Source organism: Vombatus ursinus, unplaced genomic scaffold (genome assembly GCF_900497805.2).
Source record: "Vombatus ursinus unplaced genomic scaffold, bare-nosed wombat genome assembly UNPS02014794.1, whole genome shotgun sequence".
Lineage (NCBI taxonomy): Eukaryota > Metazoa > Chordata > Mammalia > Diprotodontia > Vombatidae > Vombatus > Vombatus ursinus.
The window spans coordinates 19488305-19502211 of record NW_020954572.1 but is presented as its reverse complement, the minus strand read 5'-3'; the positions used below and the strand labels follow the sequence as shown (position 1 = coordinate 19502211).

The 13907-nt window shown below is 36.9% G+C and overlaps 1 protein-coding gene across 2 annotated transcripts in view; it reads right to left on the bottom strand.

Annotated features, from left to right (window-relative positions):
• The window catches only part of ZNF106 (zinc finger protein 106), an 87658-nt gene that overhangs the window by 62980 nt on the left and 10771 nt on the right, over nt 1-13907 (bottom strand). For both annotated transcript variants that reach the window (XM_027869940.1, XM_027869939.1), the window contains exons 2-4: nt 11556-11640; nt 8355-8416; nt 1055-1255 (exon numbers count right to left, since the gene is read on the bottom strand). In XM_027869940.1, the coding sequence (XP_027725741.1) occupies nt 1055-1255; nt 8355-8416; nt 11556-11609 (317 nt within the window). In that variant the 5' untranslated portion in view covers nt 11610-11640. The remainder of the gene's footprint in view (nt 1-1054; nt 1256-8354; nt 8417-11555; nt 11641-13907) is intronic.

Below are 13907 nucleotides of genomic sequence, written 5' to 3'. Positions count from 1 at the left end.
ACAACTAAAACAATACCTTAGAAAAAATAAGACAAGTAGGAACATTCAAGGATAGAAAGAGCAGATGACTGCACCAATAAATTGCTTCAGAAACTTTTCAGGGTATCCTTCCAAAGATAAAACTAGTACAGTACCTAGCATAATAAAGAGCTATTATCTTTTCCTTTAATGTTATCTATTAACAGACAGATAACCTGATAATAGAAAATGACTGTAACAAAACAAAAATGAAGTATGGACTTCAACTCTAAGACAGGAAGGGTGTGAGCTGCTGCTATGCAGGACTTAACAGGAATGTCATCTGAAGGACTAAGCAACTGAGCTATGTAAGAACTCATGCTACTAGAGACATTTTAAGACAGCCTTCCTCAAAGGGCTGTAAAGACTTCTGACATATAAAATAGGCTTATTTGAACATGTTACTTTAACGAAATTCTACTTTTCTTCTGACTACAGACCAGGAAATGTCCTAACTTTTAACATTATAAATCTCTGGACAAAACAAGCATACAAGTGAAAGAAAAGACAATCAGTTGCCATATTTTCGTTACGCATGCAGCCATCTCTTTTTGAGATAAATAAAGTATCACAATTAACTCCACTGCTTTGGCTCTCTACCTAAGGTTTTAAATCACAATAACTTAGCTATTCACAATTTTTATAAAATGAGTAGTAGTATTTTTATTGCCAAAGCTGTTGTATTTTATCTTCAAGAATTATCCTCTGTCCTACTTGCCCTGTTATAAGCAGCCTACTACTTAGAACAAGTCTGACTTCCTTAAAAGTAACAATAGTAACACCAAATATGTAATACTATTGGTCAACGTAGAAAATGTAACTTTGACAACAAATCAGGTTTAGTTTATGCCAATTAGTTTTGCATTTCAAAATTTCAAAAAAGAATTTTGAGTAATGCCCTGCTGCATCTATGACTACAACACAACAACCCTAAATTAAACCCAGAAGTCAACACTTTAACATGAGTGCTGCAGAGCTAAAGAGTACAGAAATACTTTCTCACAGAGGATTTTTAAAATTCATAGAAAATACTGACCGGCTTTGTTCATTCCTTTGTTTTATTAGCTGAACGAGTTCCTTGTCAAAGTATTCTTCTTCCACCTCTTCTTCTTTTCTGTCTTCTTCTCTTTCCTGGGCATCAACATTATCCTTGTGTAACTGGCTAGAAATGTGTTTTGCATAAGCTGACAAGCCTACTACTGTCACCCGGCACACGCGGCATTCATGGTCACTGTCCCTAGGACAAGAAGGAGATAAGGGACATTCAATTCTTCCCACAGGCATTGCAGGCACAGTGGATTGTATATGATTTCCTCTGAAGGCACTAAGCAACTTGAAACAGTGAAAACTGGTTAACTTTAATGCCCCTTTCACCACCTTGAAAATGTTTGTAATTAAAAAAAACAAAAAACAATTTATAAATGATTTTTTTCCAACAATCAAGAGGTAATACACTTAAGAATAATGTAGCAAGAAGGAAAAATCTTCTTGAATTGTTGTACTCAAAATCATATCAGAGGAAACATGGTGAAAGGGGAGGCAGGGCAGGGGCTCAGAGCAAACAGGAGCTGCTCTGAAGCACACCCATGGTGCCAGCTGCACTCAAAAGAGCCTGGTGATAGCTGCTACATTTAATCTCTGGCTCAAAAGCATTCCTCCAGTGAAAGCAGAGGGGAGGGGAAAAGAGTAGGTGGATAGAGCCAATCTCAACAGGGTAACCTAAACTGGGACAGCTGGGACCTTGCCTGGAATCTGAGGATTCTGGACCCCATAGCAAATGATGGCAGGAGCCTGCAGTTTACTAAGCTTTATTTGGGGTGGATAATACATGTGGTGTGCATTCTGCTTTGGGAGGGCTTATCTTAAAGGGGGAAAAAAAGCATTTCTGCTAGAGGAAGTCAACAGCTGTGTTAAGCAAATGGTCATTCTCAAATTTCAGAGAATGCCATAGTTAAATGGCAATTAAAACTAGGTTTCAATTTTGGAAAGAACTTGGATAGCATGTTCTTAGACTTTAACACTTTTTTTTTCTTAAAGGACAACTAGAAACAAGAGAAAATAGTCACAGCAGTAACAATAAATAATATCAAAATGGCTATTCTATCAAGCTACCTAACTTCAAATGTGTAACCAGCTCAAGTCCACAGTCAGACACTTGGTTCAGTCTTTATTGATAATTGTTTCTGGCACCCTGAATCACTTTCTTGGTTCAATTACAACTCAAACTAGTTTATGATTGGCATCTGTAAGAAATACCTAGATACTCCAACCACGGGTTATCAATATTTTCAGTACTTCAATATCCATCCCAGAAGAAAATCTCCTTTCTCTATATCTACAACCTCTCTCCATACTCTCAATTCTGGGGAATGTCCTGTCCCAGTACTGTCCAATTCAAATAGAAACAGGGTCACTAAATAGTACATAAGGATCTCTCCAGGCTGCATATTGACTTAGAAAACGACATATAACATTATGTTCAATTGTATTTTTGCTTATTTTGTTAATTATTTTCCAATTATATTTTAATCTGGTTGGGTAGGGCTGAGAATTTGACACCTCTGTGCCAGCTGTTCATTTTCTCTCACACCCTTCCTCTGTCCATTTCCTCCTCTTGAATTCTTGCTCAATTCTTCATCCTTGATCTCTTTCTTCCATCCTCTTTTGATGTTCTTGATCTCTCTCTGGAAGACAACGCATCTCTAGTCTCGCTCTCCAATGATAGTTGCTTCCTGCTTTATATCCCCTGACATAATAGGCTAAGAAGAGTTGGCACACTCCCTGCTTCCCACAGCTACTTACAGATCCATTCTGTCATAAGCAAGGATTCTTTAGAGTTCATTCGATTATCAGTCCATCTAAATCCTGGATGCTATGATTTACTAGCCTCCAAAGTAACTCTCCATCCTTTTTCCTGATTAGAGATTTTGTGTCAAGAAAAGAATCTGCTCTCCGCTGCTGTGTCCTTTCGGTCTACCAGCCATGTAGACCCTAGATGTGACCAGCACAACTGTACTGTTTTGGAAGAGCTTACCTTAAAGGGAAAGAAGCTTCAACTTCAACCTTGATTAACTTGCACTGTTTTACCACTGTTCAAACCCCACCACTCCTCAACTCTACATAACCACCTTCTCCAAGCACACTTCCAATATGGGTGATGGAAGTCATACCATCATATTGACTGTCTACTGCAATTCATGTTATCTCAACTCATCTAGGTCCTCATTGAAAAAAAAGCAAAAGAATAATTCTCTCTCGATCTTCTTAGTGGTTGCTCCAAAGCTTCTCTCAAGTCCCTAGTTCCCCACCACCTTATCCAACAAGAAATGTCCTACTTCATAAAAACAGAAGACATCCTCAAAGGGCTACTTCTCCTCTACCCCCATACTCCAAAATTCCTCCTCCATCTTTATATTTACAAAACCTTTCACTCCTTAGTAAAGAGGCCGTCTTCCCTACAAAGTCAATTCTTCTACCTTTGCCCTCCCTTTTCTGCCTTTTTGCATGCTAGGCAGGCCAAAACTGCAAAGCACCCAAGGCTAGAGGACTAAGAGAGTGTGATGAAGGAACCAGAACTGACTTTGTCCTGGATCAGACCACTTTGGGAGAACTGGAAGTGTGCAGGTCCCCAGCCTGAGCTGTCCCTGAGAGCCAGTATAACACAAAACTCCATACTCCAAGAAATCAGCAACAGGTCAAGCCTAGAACTTCCCTGCAGAGGTTCACAGACCCTAGCCCTAACATCAAGTCTGAAGTCAGGCTGGAAGAATAAAAAGAATAAACAAACAAAAAAAAAAAAAGAATCCCACTACCATAAAAAGCTTTATGATGACAAGGAAGCTCAAGACATAAACCTAGAGAAAGAGAATGACTCCACAGCTACAAGCAAAACCTCAAAGAAAAGTACAGCTTAAAGACAAATTCAACCAGAATTTCTGGAAGAGAAGAAGCAAGAATATTTTAAGAGTTAAAAAATGTTTTTAATTAAGGAAATGAGAACACGAGGAAAAAAATGGAAAAGAAATGAGAGCCATGGAAGAAAGAATTGGAAAGGAAAATTAGCAGCTTATTCAGATGATGTTAAGGGATAGTCTCTAGAAGCCGTAATAGCTTAAAGATTCCATTTCCACGGTAGGACTAGATCTGTCCAGCACAGTAGCTATTTTTGGTGTGTAAGCAATGGTATTCTCTCATGGACAAAGCAGGAAATACTTAAAATTCTCTCTCTTTGGTTGCTCCTTTTTTATGTTCCATATATATAGACCAACCCAAGCCATATTCTCATGGTAAATAACATCTTTTTACCTCAGAGATTGAAGTGATCTATTATAACCTTATTCAAGGCCTCTCCCAATACACCTCCTCTTCTTTCATTCCTACTCCCTGCCCATTTAACTCCCTGTACAACCCTGATGACATTACGGTTCTGCAGGGATACCTGTGTCATCTCCTAATATTAGAATGTAAATATTTCTTCCTTGTACAGTGCTTTCTAATTACTTACTTCTATATACCTTTTTATGTTTCTTTTTATTCCTGTGTTTCAAAGTGATGCTTGGAATGCTTTAAAGTCCTACATTTTCCCCCATAGGATTATGCTCAATTTTCCTAGATAAGTTCTTGGCTGTATGCCTCTACTTTCTGTCTTCTGGAATATATTATTCCATTATATCTGCTCCACTATAGTGGTACCTAATAAATCTTATGTGATCCTAACTGTGGATCCTTGGTACTTGAACTCTTTCTTTCTGGCTGTTTGTAACATTTTTCCCCCAGGGCAGAAAGAGATAGAGAGATCAAATGGTTGCAGTAACCTAACAATCAGGATCAGTAAGTTGGGAATGGCAGAATGTGAAGGGTTAAAGAATTCTAGTACAGTAGCTATAAAGACATTAAAGTGGAAACTGTGGGATCAAGGTTGGACAAGAAGGCAAGTGAAGTGAGAGGAGGGGACACAGAATATAACTCATGACGAGGACAAAGAAATAATTTGGTATTATTAAAGGTATGGAAGGATAAAGGATAAATGGTTGTAGTTGAATAGCAAAATTTTGACGTTCAGAAACTTGGGGAAATCAGATGCTACTGTTAGAAGTTCCCAGAAAGAAGTGAAGAATAGGTATGGTTCACATGTAGGATCCAGAAGATAAGGGGGATTGAGAGAAAAGAAAGGATTTGAGAAAAAGCTTAGTTGCCTTGAAAGAAAAACAGCACCAGACAGACACTGAATGAAGAAACTTAAGTTTAAATACTGGCTCCATCACTTATTAGCTATGTGACCTTAAGCAAGTTACAACTTCTGGGTCTCAGTTTTCTCATTTGAAAAACGGAGATAATAAATATTACTGTAACCTTAAAGCAGCATATAAATGTGAAGATTAATCATCGTAACTATTTTTGGAGGTGGCATAGTTAAATAGTGCAGCTAGAGTTAAATAGTGGATAGAGTACCTGGCCTGGAATCAGGAAGATTCATCTTCCTGAGTTCAAATCTGGCCTCAGACACTAGCTGTGTGACCCTGGGCAAGTCACTTAACCCTGTTTGTCTCATTTTCCTCATTTGTAAAATGAGCTGGAGAAGAGAATGACAAACCCCTCCAGTATTTCTGCCAAGAAAACCCCAAATGGGTTCACGAAGAGTCAGACATGACTGAAAAAACAACTCAACAACAACAATAGTTACAATGAGATGGCAAGAGCTAAGTTGCGACCCTGTCGCTTTAACAGAATGGAAAAAATTGAGAGTTTAGGAATTGTGTGGTCAGTAGGAGGTTTGTCAACAACATTATTAAAGTCCCTGAGAATGACAGGGAATAGGGTGGAAAGGAAGACTTCATAAGTTAAGAACTGAAATCACTGAGAAAACTGAGTAAATAACCTAGAGATAAATAGATGAGAACAAACAAAATGTGGGAAAGGGGTATAATCAGAATGCACTGACTTTAAAGAAAGGTTATTTAGCAGTGATGGTAAATAATCTGGAAGTGACAGTTAAAGCAAAGAGTATATTAACCTTGTTGGTCCCATAAATGCACGTTTGGAAAGGAAAGAAACGGATAAAGGAATAGGAGAAGTAGACTCCAAAGGAAAAGCTAGAAAGGAAGGTCATTTTTTATCTGAAACACAAGTCAGATCACAGCACTCAATAAACAACAATGGCTCTAAGATAAAATATGAATTCTTCTATTTGGCATTTAAAGCCCTTTACAAATTGATTCTAACCTACCTTTCCAGACTTATTACATATTACTCTCCTTCACAAACTCTACAATCCAGCCAAGCTGGCCTTTCTGCTGTTCCTCACACATCACCACATCTCCAATCTCCATGCCTTTACAAGGTATATGCTCCTTGCTCATCTCTGCCTCTTAGAATCCTTGGCTTCTTTCAAAGCTCAGTTCAAGGACAACATTCTCTATGAGGTCCTTCCTGGTCTCCCAGCTGCCTGTACTTTCCCTGCAACATTAACTTGTATATATTTGTATATACATTTTTATGTACAGGTCTCTGCTGATAGGATGTAAGCTCCCTGAAGACAAGAACTATATCACTATATCCCAGGACAGTGCCTAGCATACATTAGGTACATAAATGTTGGTTGACTGATTAATGAGGGTCTTCAGAGGAAAACCAAATTTTACTTAAGAGCAAGATAGAAGGAAAGTTGGAAGAAAACTCTGAGGATATAGGGGGATTTGTTAAGTACAACTTGGGGGTTCCAAAGAACATAATGGAATGAATTGGTAGGTGGTTAAATCAGGTTGGAATGGGCCTGGGAAAGAAGAGGGCTTGTCTGAATAGGAATGAAGATTTAGGAGGAAGTAGTAGATGAATGTACCTTCAGCTAAAACAATGAATCTAGATGACGGACTAAGAAGTCAGTACGGTAATATGAGAAGCATTGTAAGTTTATAGTAAGGAAGGGAGAGTGTTCAAGAGGTAAAGATTCAATTTCCTGGAAGATTCACTTACGTGAAATATCATATGACGCTCAAATTTTAAAAGTAGTGATATAATTATTTAATTATTATCTTATCTTATTCGTGGTATTAAACTCTTCTATTCTCATAGATAATCAAGTCTGCAAACTGCATTTTGTTTTTTCTTCTGATCAATTAATGAAATTACCACAACAAAAAAAAGTGATTACCTTATACAAAAACAAGTAGTAGCTCATTTGCCAGAAGTATCTAGAAATATTATATGAGTAAAGCCTGGTAAGGGCTGGAGAGAAATGTGGGAAATGGGAAAGAAGGTACAAGGGCAAAGATGTAATACGGAATCATCTTTGATGAGTCCATTTACCCTGATAGCATTAGTACCTTAGACATTCTAAATCAGTTCAAATTCCAGGAAATGGGGATAACCACTGTAGGTACCTCTCAGGGCTGCTATGAGGCTCAAATGATAATGTATATAAAGCGCTTATTATTAAATACTACTATTATTATTATTCCTGTGTATGATGTTCTTAAGTCTGAAAAGATCTAGATGGATTGCAGTATAAGCTATAGCTAACTAAAACAACTCCAAATACTTAGCAGTGTAAATTTAAACTACATTGGTCAATTGAAATAAGCATTCACAATTTCTCATCCTTATAGTATTGGGAAATCAGGCAATAAATATTAATTGAGTGCCCACTATGTACAAGGCACTGTACCTGAAGTAATCACTTTGGCCCCTTAAGAGTACCCAAGCTCATTTAAACTGCTGACAAGATTCTCTCTCTTGACATTTTTGGTAATGGGGTCAAGAAATATTATAGACAGAATGTCTAAATGAGTGTGGCTTAACACAAGTCAGTTCTAACAGCTTACATTGAGATCCTGACATGCTAACATTTAGAGAATAAGACAAGTCCATTTTATGGAATTTCTAACTGCTGTTCTGTTGTCTTTTGCCTTCAAGCCCCAAACCCACAAATACTAAGTATTTAATAAAAATGAATGACTAGTATTATCAAATTCAAAATTCAACAAGTATTTACTAAGCACCTACTATGGTGCTTTGAAGAAGAGTATAATTATTTCTCCTCCCCACACCTTTCCAACCAGAAAGGTATTTATGTGAATCCTTTAAATAATATTCCTAAGTACAATTAATTAAATGCTGTATTTATCCCTTCTAGTTTATCTATTATTTATTTATTATCTATTTATCCCTTCTAGCCTAACAGAATTCACCAGTATGCTTCTTAAAAAAGAAATCACAATAGAGATCATTCAGTGCTGTTCAACTACAGACTTTAAGGGGGTCAAATCTGATAGAAATTGAAATATTTAAGGAATATTTAGGCATCAAGAGATACTGATGGAAAATGGCAGTTCTCATACCTTCCTTTCAGGTTTTCAAGTTCTCTGTGATGCAGCATGCTCCGCACATGTTCATCCATTTCCTTGAAAGTTAAAGAAAGTTATATTAACCTACAATGATTTACAATTCTATTTTTTTGGCTTTTGATTAAGTATATTCTCTTCTTTAATTTTCAGAATTTCTACTTTGTTTTTAAGTTGGTATTTTTTGTTTACTGGATTTTTAGTTATATGTCCATTGAATCGATCCATTATTTATCTCTTTTGTTGATGAAGACATATGGACATATATATATTTTCCATTAAGTATTGTTTGAACTACATCCAAATATTTTGGTATATTGTGTAATTATTTTATTTTCTTTGATTAAACAGTATTATTTCTGGGAAAAAAATAAATCTATAATGATCATCCTTCTGCTCCTGCAAGAAACAAAAAGTATATTTTCCTTTTGCTGCAAAAATAGAACAAAATCATAACACTCAAGTCAATTCACTATTATAACAATTTTCTAGATCATGTCCTAGACCTTTAGTAAATATTCTTCAATATAGCAAAAGATTTTGATTTCATCAACACGCTTGCACGAAAACGGATTAAAACACTTCCATTCTTTATTAGGTAATTTCATAAGCTACTGTGGACAAAAAAAACCACTAGCAACGTAGTAATGGGTTTCTTAAAAATGAGCTAGGCTGGTCCTTAGAGGACATTTTTGTCACTGGACCTACAGATTAAACTTTTCCAATTTGGCAGGACTTGTCTGAACTTGTAATCTGGTGGTACAATCTTCAGGAATCCAGGATCACCTCTAATCATCATCAAGCATCAAAGTGAGGCTTTAGTAGAGGACAAAAATGTTCAAGTTTCACTTCTCCTCTAAGAGTTAACAAAACTAATAAAGAGCCACCAAGGAAAAAATTCTATTATGAGAAAGAAATTACAATGGAAAAGGACTTATAAAACATAATCACTTTCTCTTCAAAATTTGGATTATTTGGCTTTGGTGAGTGATTTGGGAATACTGTTGCTACAGGCTAAACAACCCCATGTGTTCACAAAATTGTCAATTATAGATGGTTTATGTATAATGAAAAACATTTATAACATAAAGATTATTCACTGTACAGAATTTACCAAACTTGAATTTAAGCATAAGGACTGAGGTTCCCATCGTTAGATGTCCACAAGACCCTTTTAGGAGTCTCATAAGGTCAAAACTACCTTCATAAAACACTAAGATTTTTAGTTTCTAATATAGTATATATCTACAGATATAACCACCATAAATAGAGGCTGTTTGGGATCCTTGATAATTTTTTAAGAGTATGGATGATGAGATGAAAAAGTCTGAGAACCATGGCTTTGGCCATCTGGAAAGAGAGAAAAATTGTTTTGTCATATAACATTTGTATTTTCACTTATATTGAAATAAAAAAATCAAAAATAAATGCTTACATATGTACAAAAAAACTAATTTAAATTTGTCAGTTTACAGGTATGTCTGATTTTGACAAACTATTTAAGAAAGCATACCTCATTAGCATATGGGTACAGTGGTATAATTATGCTTTCAAAACAGTTTGAAAATATTCATGGCTCAATTACTCTCCTTTCCCCTTCTAATCCTCCCTCCACAAAAAAAAGGGGGGCAAAAAAGAAAGAGAAAGAATTGAATGGGGTGGGGGCAATGTTTTAGGCACATGCAAACAAGTTAGTATGTCTAAACAATACTTAGCACTGCTCTCTGTCTCCCTTTAGAGGGACCTTACCTCCCCATCTAACTAATTTTAACATATCATTAATCTTCTCAAAACAATGTCTTATCATACTACTGGCCTGCTTAAAACCTTCAATGGCTTGCTGTGGCCTAGGTGAAGACACTCTATCCTTCAAATTAATTTCATAAGACCTCTGCACCAAATATCATGAGGTGAGAGCTACATTTATGTTCAGAGTCAGAAAATGCAAAAAGTGGCAGTATCAAAACAACAAAGGATCCCAGAATCATGAGATATAAAAGTTGGAAATTTTATTTGATCCAATCTCTTCAATTTATAGAAACAGAAACTTTGAAACAGAGATGAAAAGTGACTTGTTCAGGGTCATACAAGTTAGTAAATAAAACAAGAATAGACCTCAAGTCAGATTTTACTCCAAATCCAATGCTACTCCAGAGGCATGAAAGCATACCTATCTGCATGTCCCTGTATGTTCAATTATTTCACACTCTTCCATTTCCCCCTGTCCCTTCATTCTACCCACCTATTAAAAAATGGTCCTAATATAAAACCAAAATATGTAGGTATTTGTTGTTGTAGTTATTAGATATTATATTTATTCTAACTTTGTATATCTTGTTCACAATTTTTAAAATATGCTTTATCTGTTTCTTGAGTTGCAATGGCCAAAGAATTCATCATTCAGTGGCTAAGCTCCTAGTGACAAGGTATTTAGGGTTAGACATATTTCCTGAAAGGATTCAACACTCCTGCTGCCATTCTAATTTGGTATAAAGTGTCAGGGCTCAAACTCCATTGGCATAACCTTCAAGAACCTAGAGTCACTTCTAAGCCAAGAGATAATGAATTAAAACTCTTTATATGCACAATACATATGTGTGTGTGTGTATGTGTATGCATATACACACACTCTTAAGCACACATGGGGGGGCAAGGCAATTGGGGTTAAGTGACTTGTCCAGGGTCACACAGCTAGTAAGTGTCAAGTGTCTGAGGCTGGATTTGAACTCAGGTCCTCCTAACTCCAGGGCTGGTGCTCTATCCACTATGCCCCCTAGCTGCCCCTACACAGATATTTTTAAAATGTTACCCCTCCTCCCAAATTTTTATATACCTCAGTTAATTTTGTTATGCACCAATGATCTACAAGAGATTCTTGTAGATCTTACTAGATTCTTCTAAACTCTTCACTCAGCCTAAAGATAGGAGACCTTCTACTGGCACTATATCCAGCCCCATTTCCTACTACTCTCTAAACAAACTTCATTTTCAGTCAGGCCAGTTTCCTTACAGTCCTTCATGATATACTATACTCTCTTGTTCACACTATCCTTCCTCCCTGTAGTTATCTTCTCTGCTATTAAAACTAAGTAGGACCTGGTATGAGAAGGACTTTAATGGAGAATATATGTGTATACACACAGCAACTCTGAAAATGATAAACCTTGAAAATTAAGATTCTTATTCTCCCATCATTACCTTTTTTGAGCTGTATACAGTATGACACAATATACATTTTCGTTCTCGTACCATAGTGACTGGAGCAGAAGACCTCACACCTTGCCTGCAATAAAAAAGTTAACAATCAGTATTGGTTTTTTTTTTTTTTGGTCTCGGGAATGGGGTTAAGTGACTTGCCCAGGGTCACACAGCTAGTATGTGTTATGTGTATAAGGCCGGATTTGAACTCGGGTCCTCCTGAATCCAGGGCTGGTGCTCTATCCACTGCACCACCTAGCTGCCCCTACAATCAGTATTTCTTTTGCATTAATATCTTCTTAGAAGACTCAAGTAATCACATTTTATATTCCCAAATGCTAGATGAGACAGGGCCAAGTAGGGAAAAACTTTCCTCAGAGATCTTGGTGATTCTCTCAAGTATATTTTCCATTTTCACTCCCTCCTAAGATCCAAAGGTGCACTATACAGGAATGCTCTCCCTCCAAACCCCCAATCGCTTCTCTCCACTATACAGGTCCTCATTGCTGTCCTTCCATTCCTTTTCCTCATTATAAGCCAAGTCTCCTAGGAGAGGGATCTCAATGGTACATTAAAACAAAGTGGACCCCTTCAAGACTTAGCCTCTATGTTCTAGGCAACAAAGAAGGAATAGCTAGCTAAAAGAAGTATCAATTACCCCTACTCACTCCAGCTCTCACTCAACAATCCCACTACTGTCCTGACCCAACTCATTGACATCTCAATATAGAAAAGTTCAGTTGTCTACTTCTATGTCACTTTTTTATCACTCCTTTTCTTTATCTTTACTTATTTACCCCGCCCCCTTCAGTCAACAATATTATCCCTTCTCCTCCCATTGCCTGAGGAGCTAGTCTTCTCACAAAATCTTGTCTTTTAAAGATGGAGGGGCAGTGGTGGGAATATAGGGAGAATGAACTTCCTATACCACAGTTCTATAATATTCACTCACCTGGAAAAGATCTGAGACTACCAGCTAACTGACATGAGGAGGTGAAATCCAGTATTTTCCTGGGCAATTGGGAAATCTAGTCAATTTCTCTAAAAGGTACGTATTTGTTTAGGAGAACACAGCTGAATGCACAGGTTAGTCAAGTATTTAATAACTACATCATGCATGAGATTTTGCTATCAGTTAGTTTTAATATTGTGCTACATGCAAGGGGCACTAGGTGTTTTTAAAGGGTTATGCGGTTACAGAATAATAATGTTAAAGCAAAATCTTAAAAAGACATGCATTTTTTTCATGAAAGCAGTATAGTATACTACAAAGAGCACTGGATTTAAAATCAAAGGGCACAGGTTCAAATACCATCTCTGTCATTTATATTACCTATGTGATCTTAGCCCTAAGTTACTTTACTTGTGTAGGCCTCAATTTCCCCATCCATTCAATGAAGAAGTTGAATTCACTGATTTCTAAGGTGCCTCCCAAGATACCATGATTGGGCCTCTCTTTTGAGGACATCAAATGGATAGACTGCCTTCCCTGCTCATCAGTTCTGCCTCACTCTATCCTTAAAGGCCCAGCTCCTCAAAGGTCATCACTGTCATGAACTTTCCTTACTTCACCATCCAGAGAAAGTTATTTCCCTTCAGAAAACCTTAGCTCTTTCACCTGTAAAAAGGGCATGAGAATTCTTATAAGGCCTGCCTGGCAAGCTACTGAGCTACTGTTAAGCTAATAGACACCTACCTGTGCAACCACCTCTCTCATGTGCATTCACTTATCTTTTACATAGAGGAAACATGTCTAGTCTTCGCATCTCCTACAGGGTCTAACCTAGTACCATGCACATGGCAGAAGTTCAATAATTATTTGCTAAATGAATCACTGTGGCCTTGTGGCTAATGTGAGATTGTCAAAGTAGCCCTACCAGTTTTATCTAGTTAGAATGTAGCTCTATTCTACCTTCATGGATAAAAGTATATGCTGAAGAAATATAAACTGCTTTAGGTCATTATGTCTCCGTCAGAATTGATGGCAGCATAGAGAAAAAAGCATTTATTCATTCAACAATATCTCATAATATATTCACTTCCAAGTAAAAATCTCTTACGTGGGGTCTACGAACTTGTTTTGTAAAGATTGTTATAACAATTTCAATAACTGATTTCCTTCACCATCTTATATATTTGGTTTCATGCATTTAAAAAAATTCTGAAAAGGGGTCCATAGATATAAAAGGGGCCCAGGATACAAAAATCAAAAAAGTTAAGAATCCCTGATCTAGCCCAACCCTTTCATTTTACAGGGAAAGAAAATAAAGCCCAGACAAGACAAGTGACTGTTAAGTGGCAGAGTCAGAACTAGAACACAAATCTGACTGTTACTTTACCACAACAAAAGGG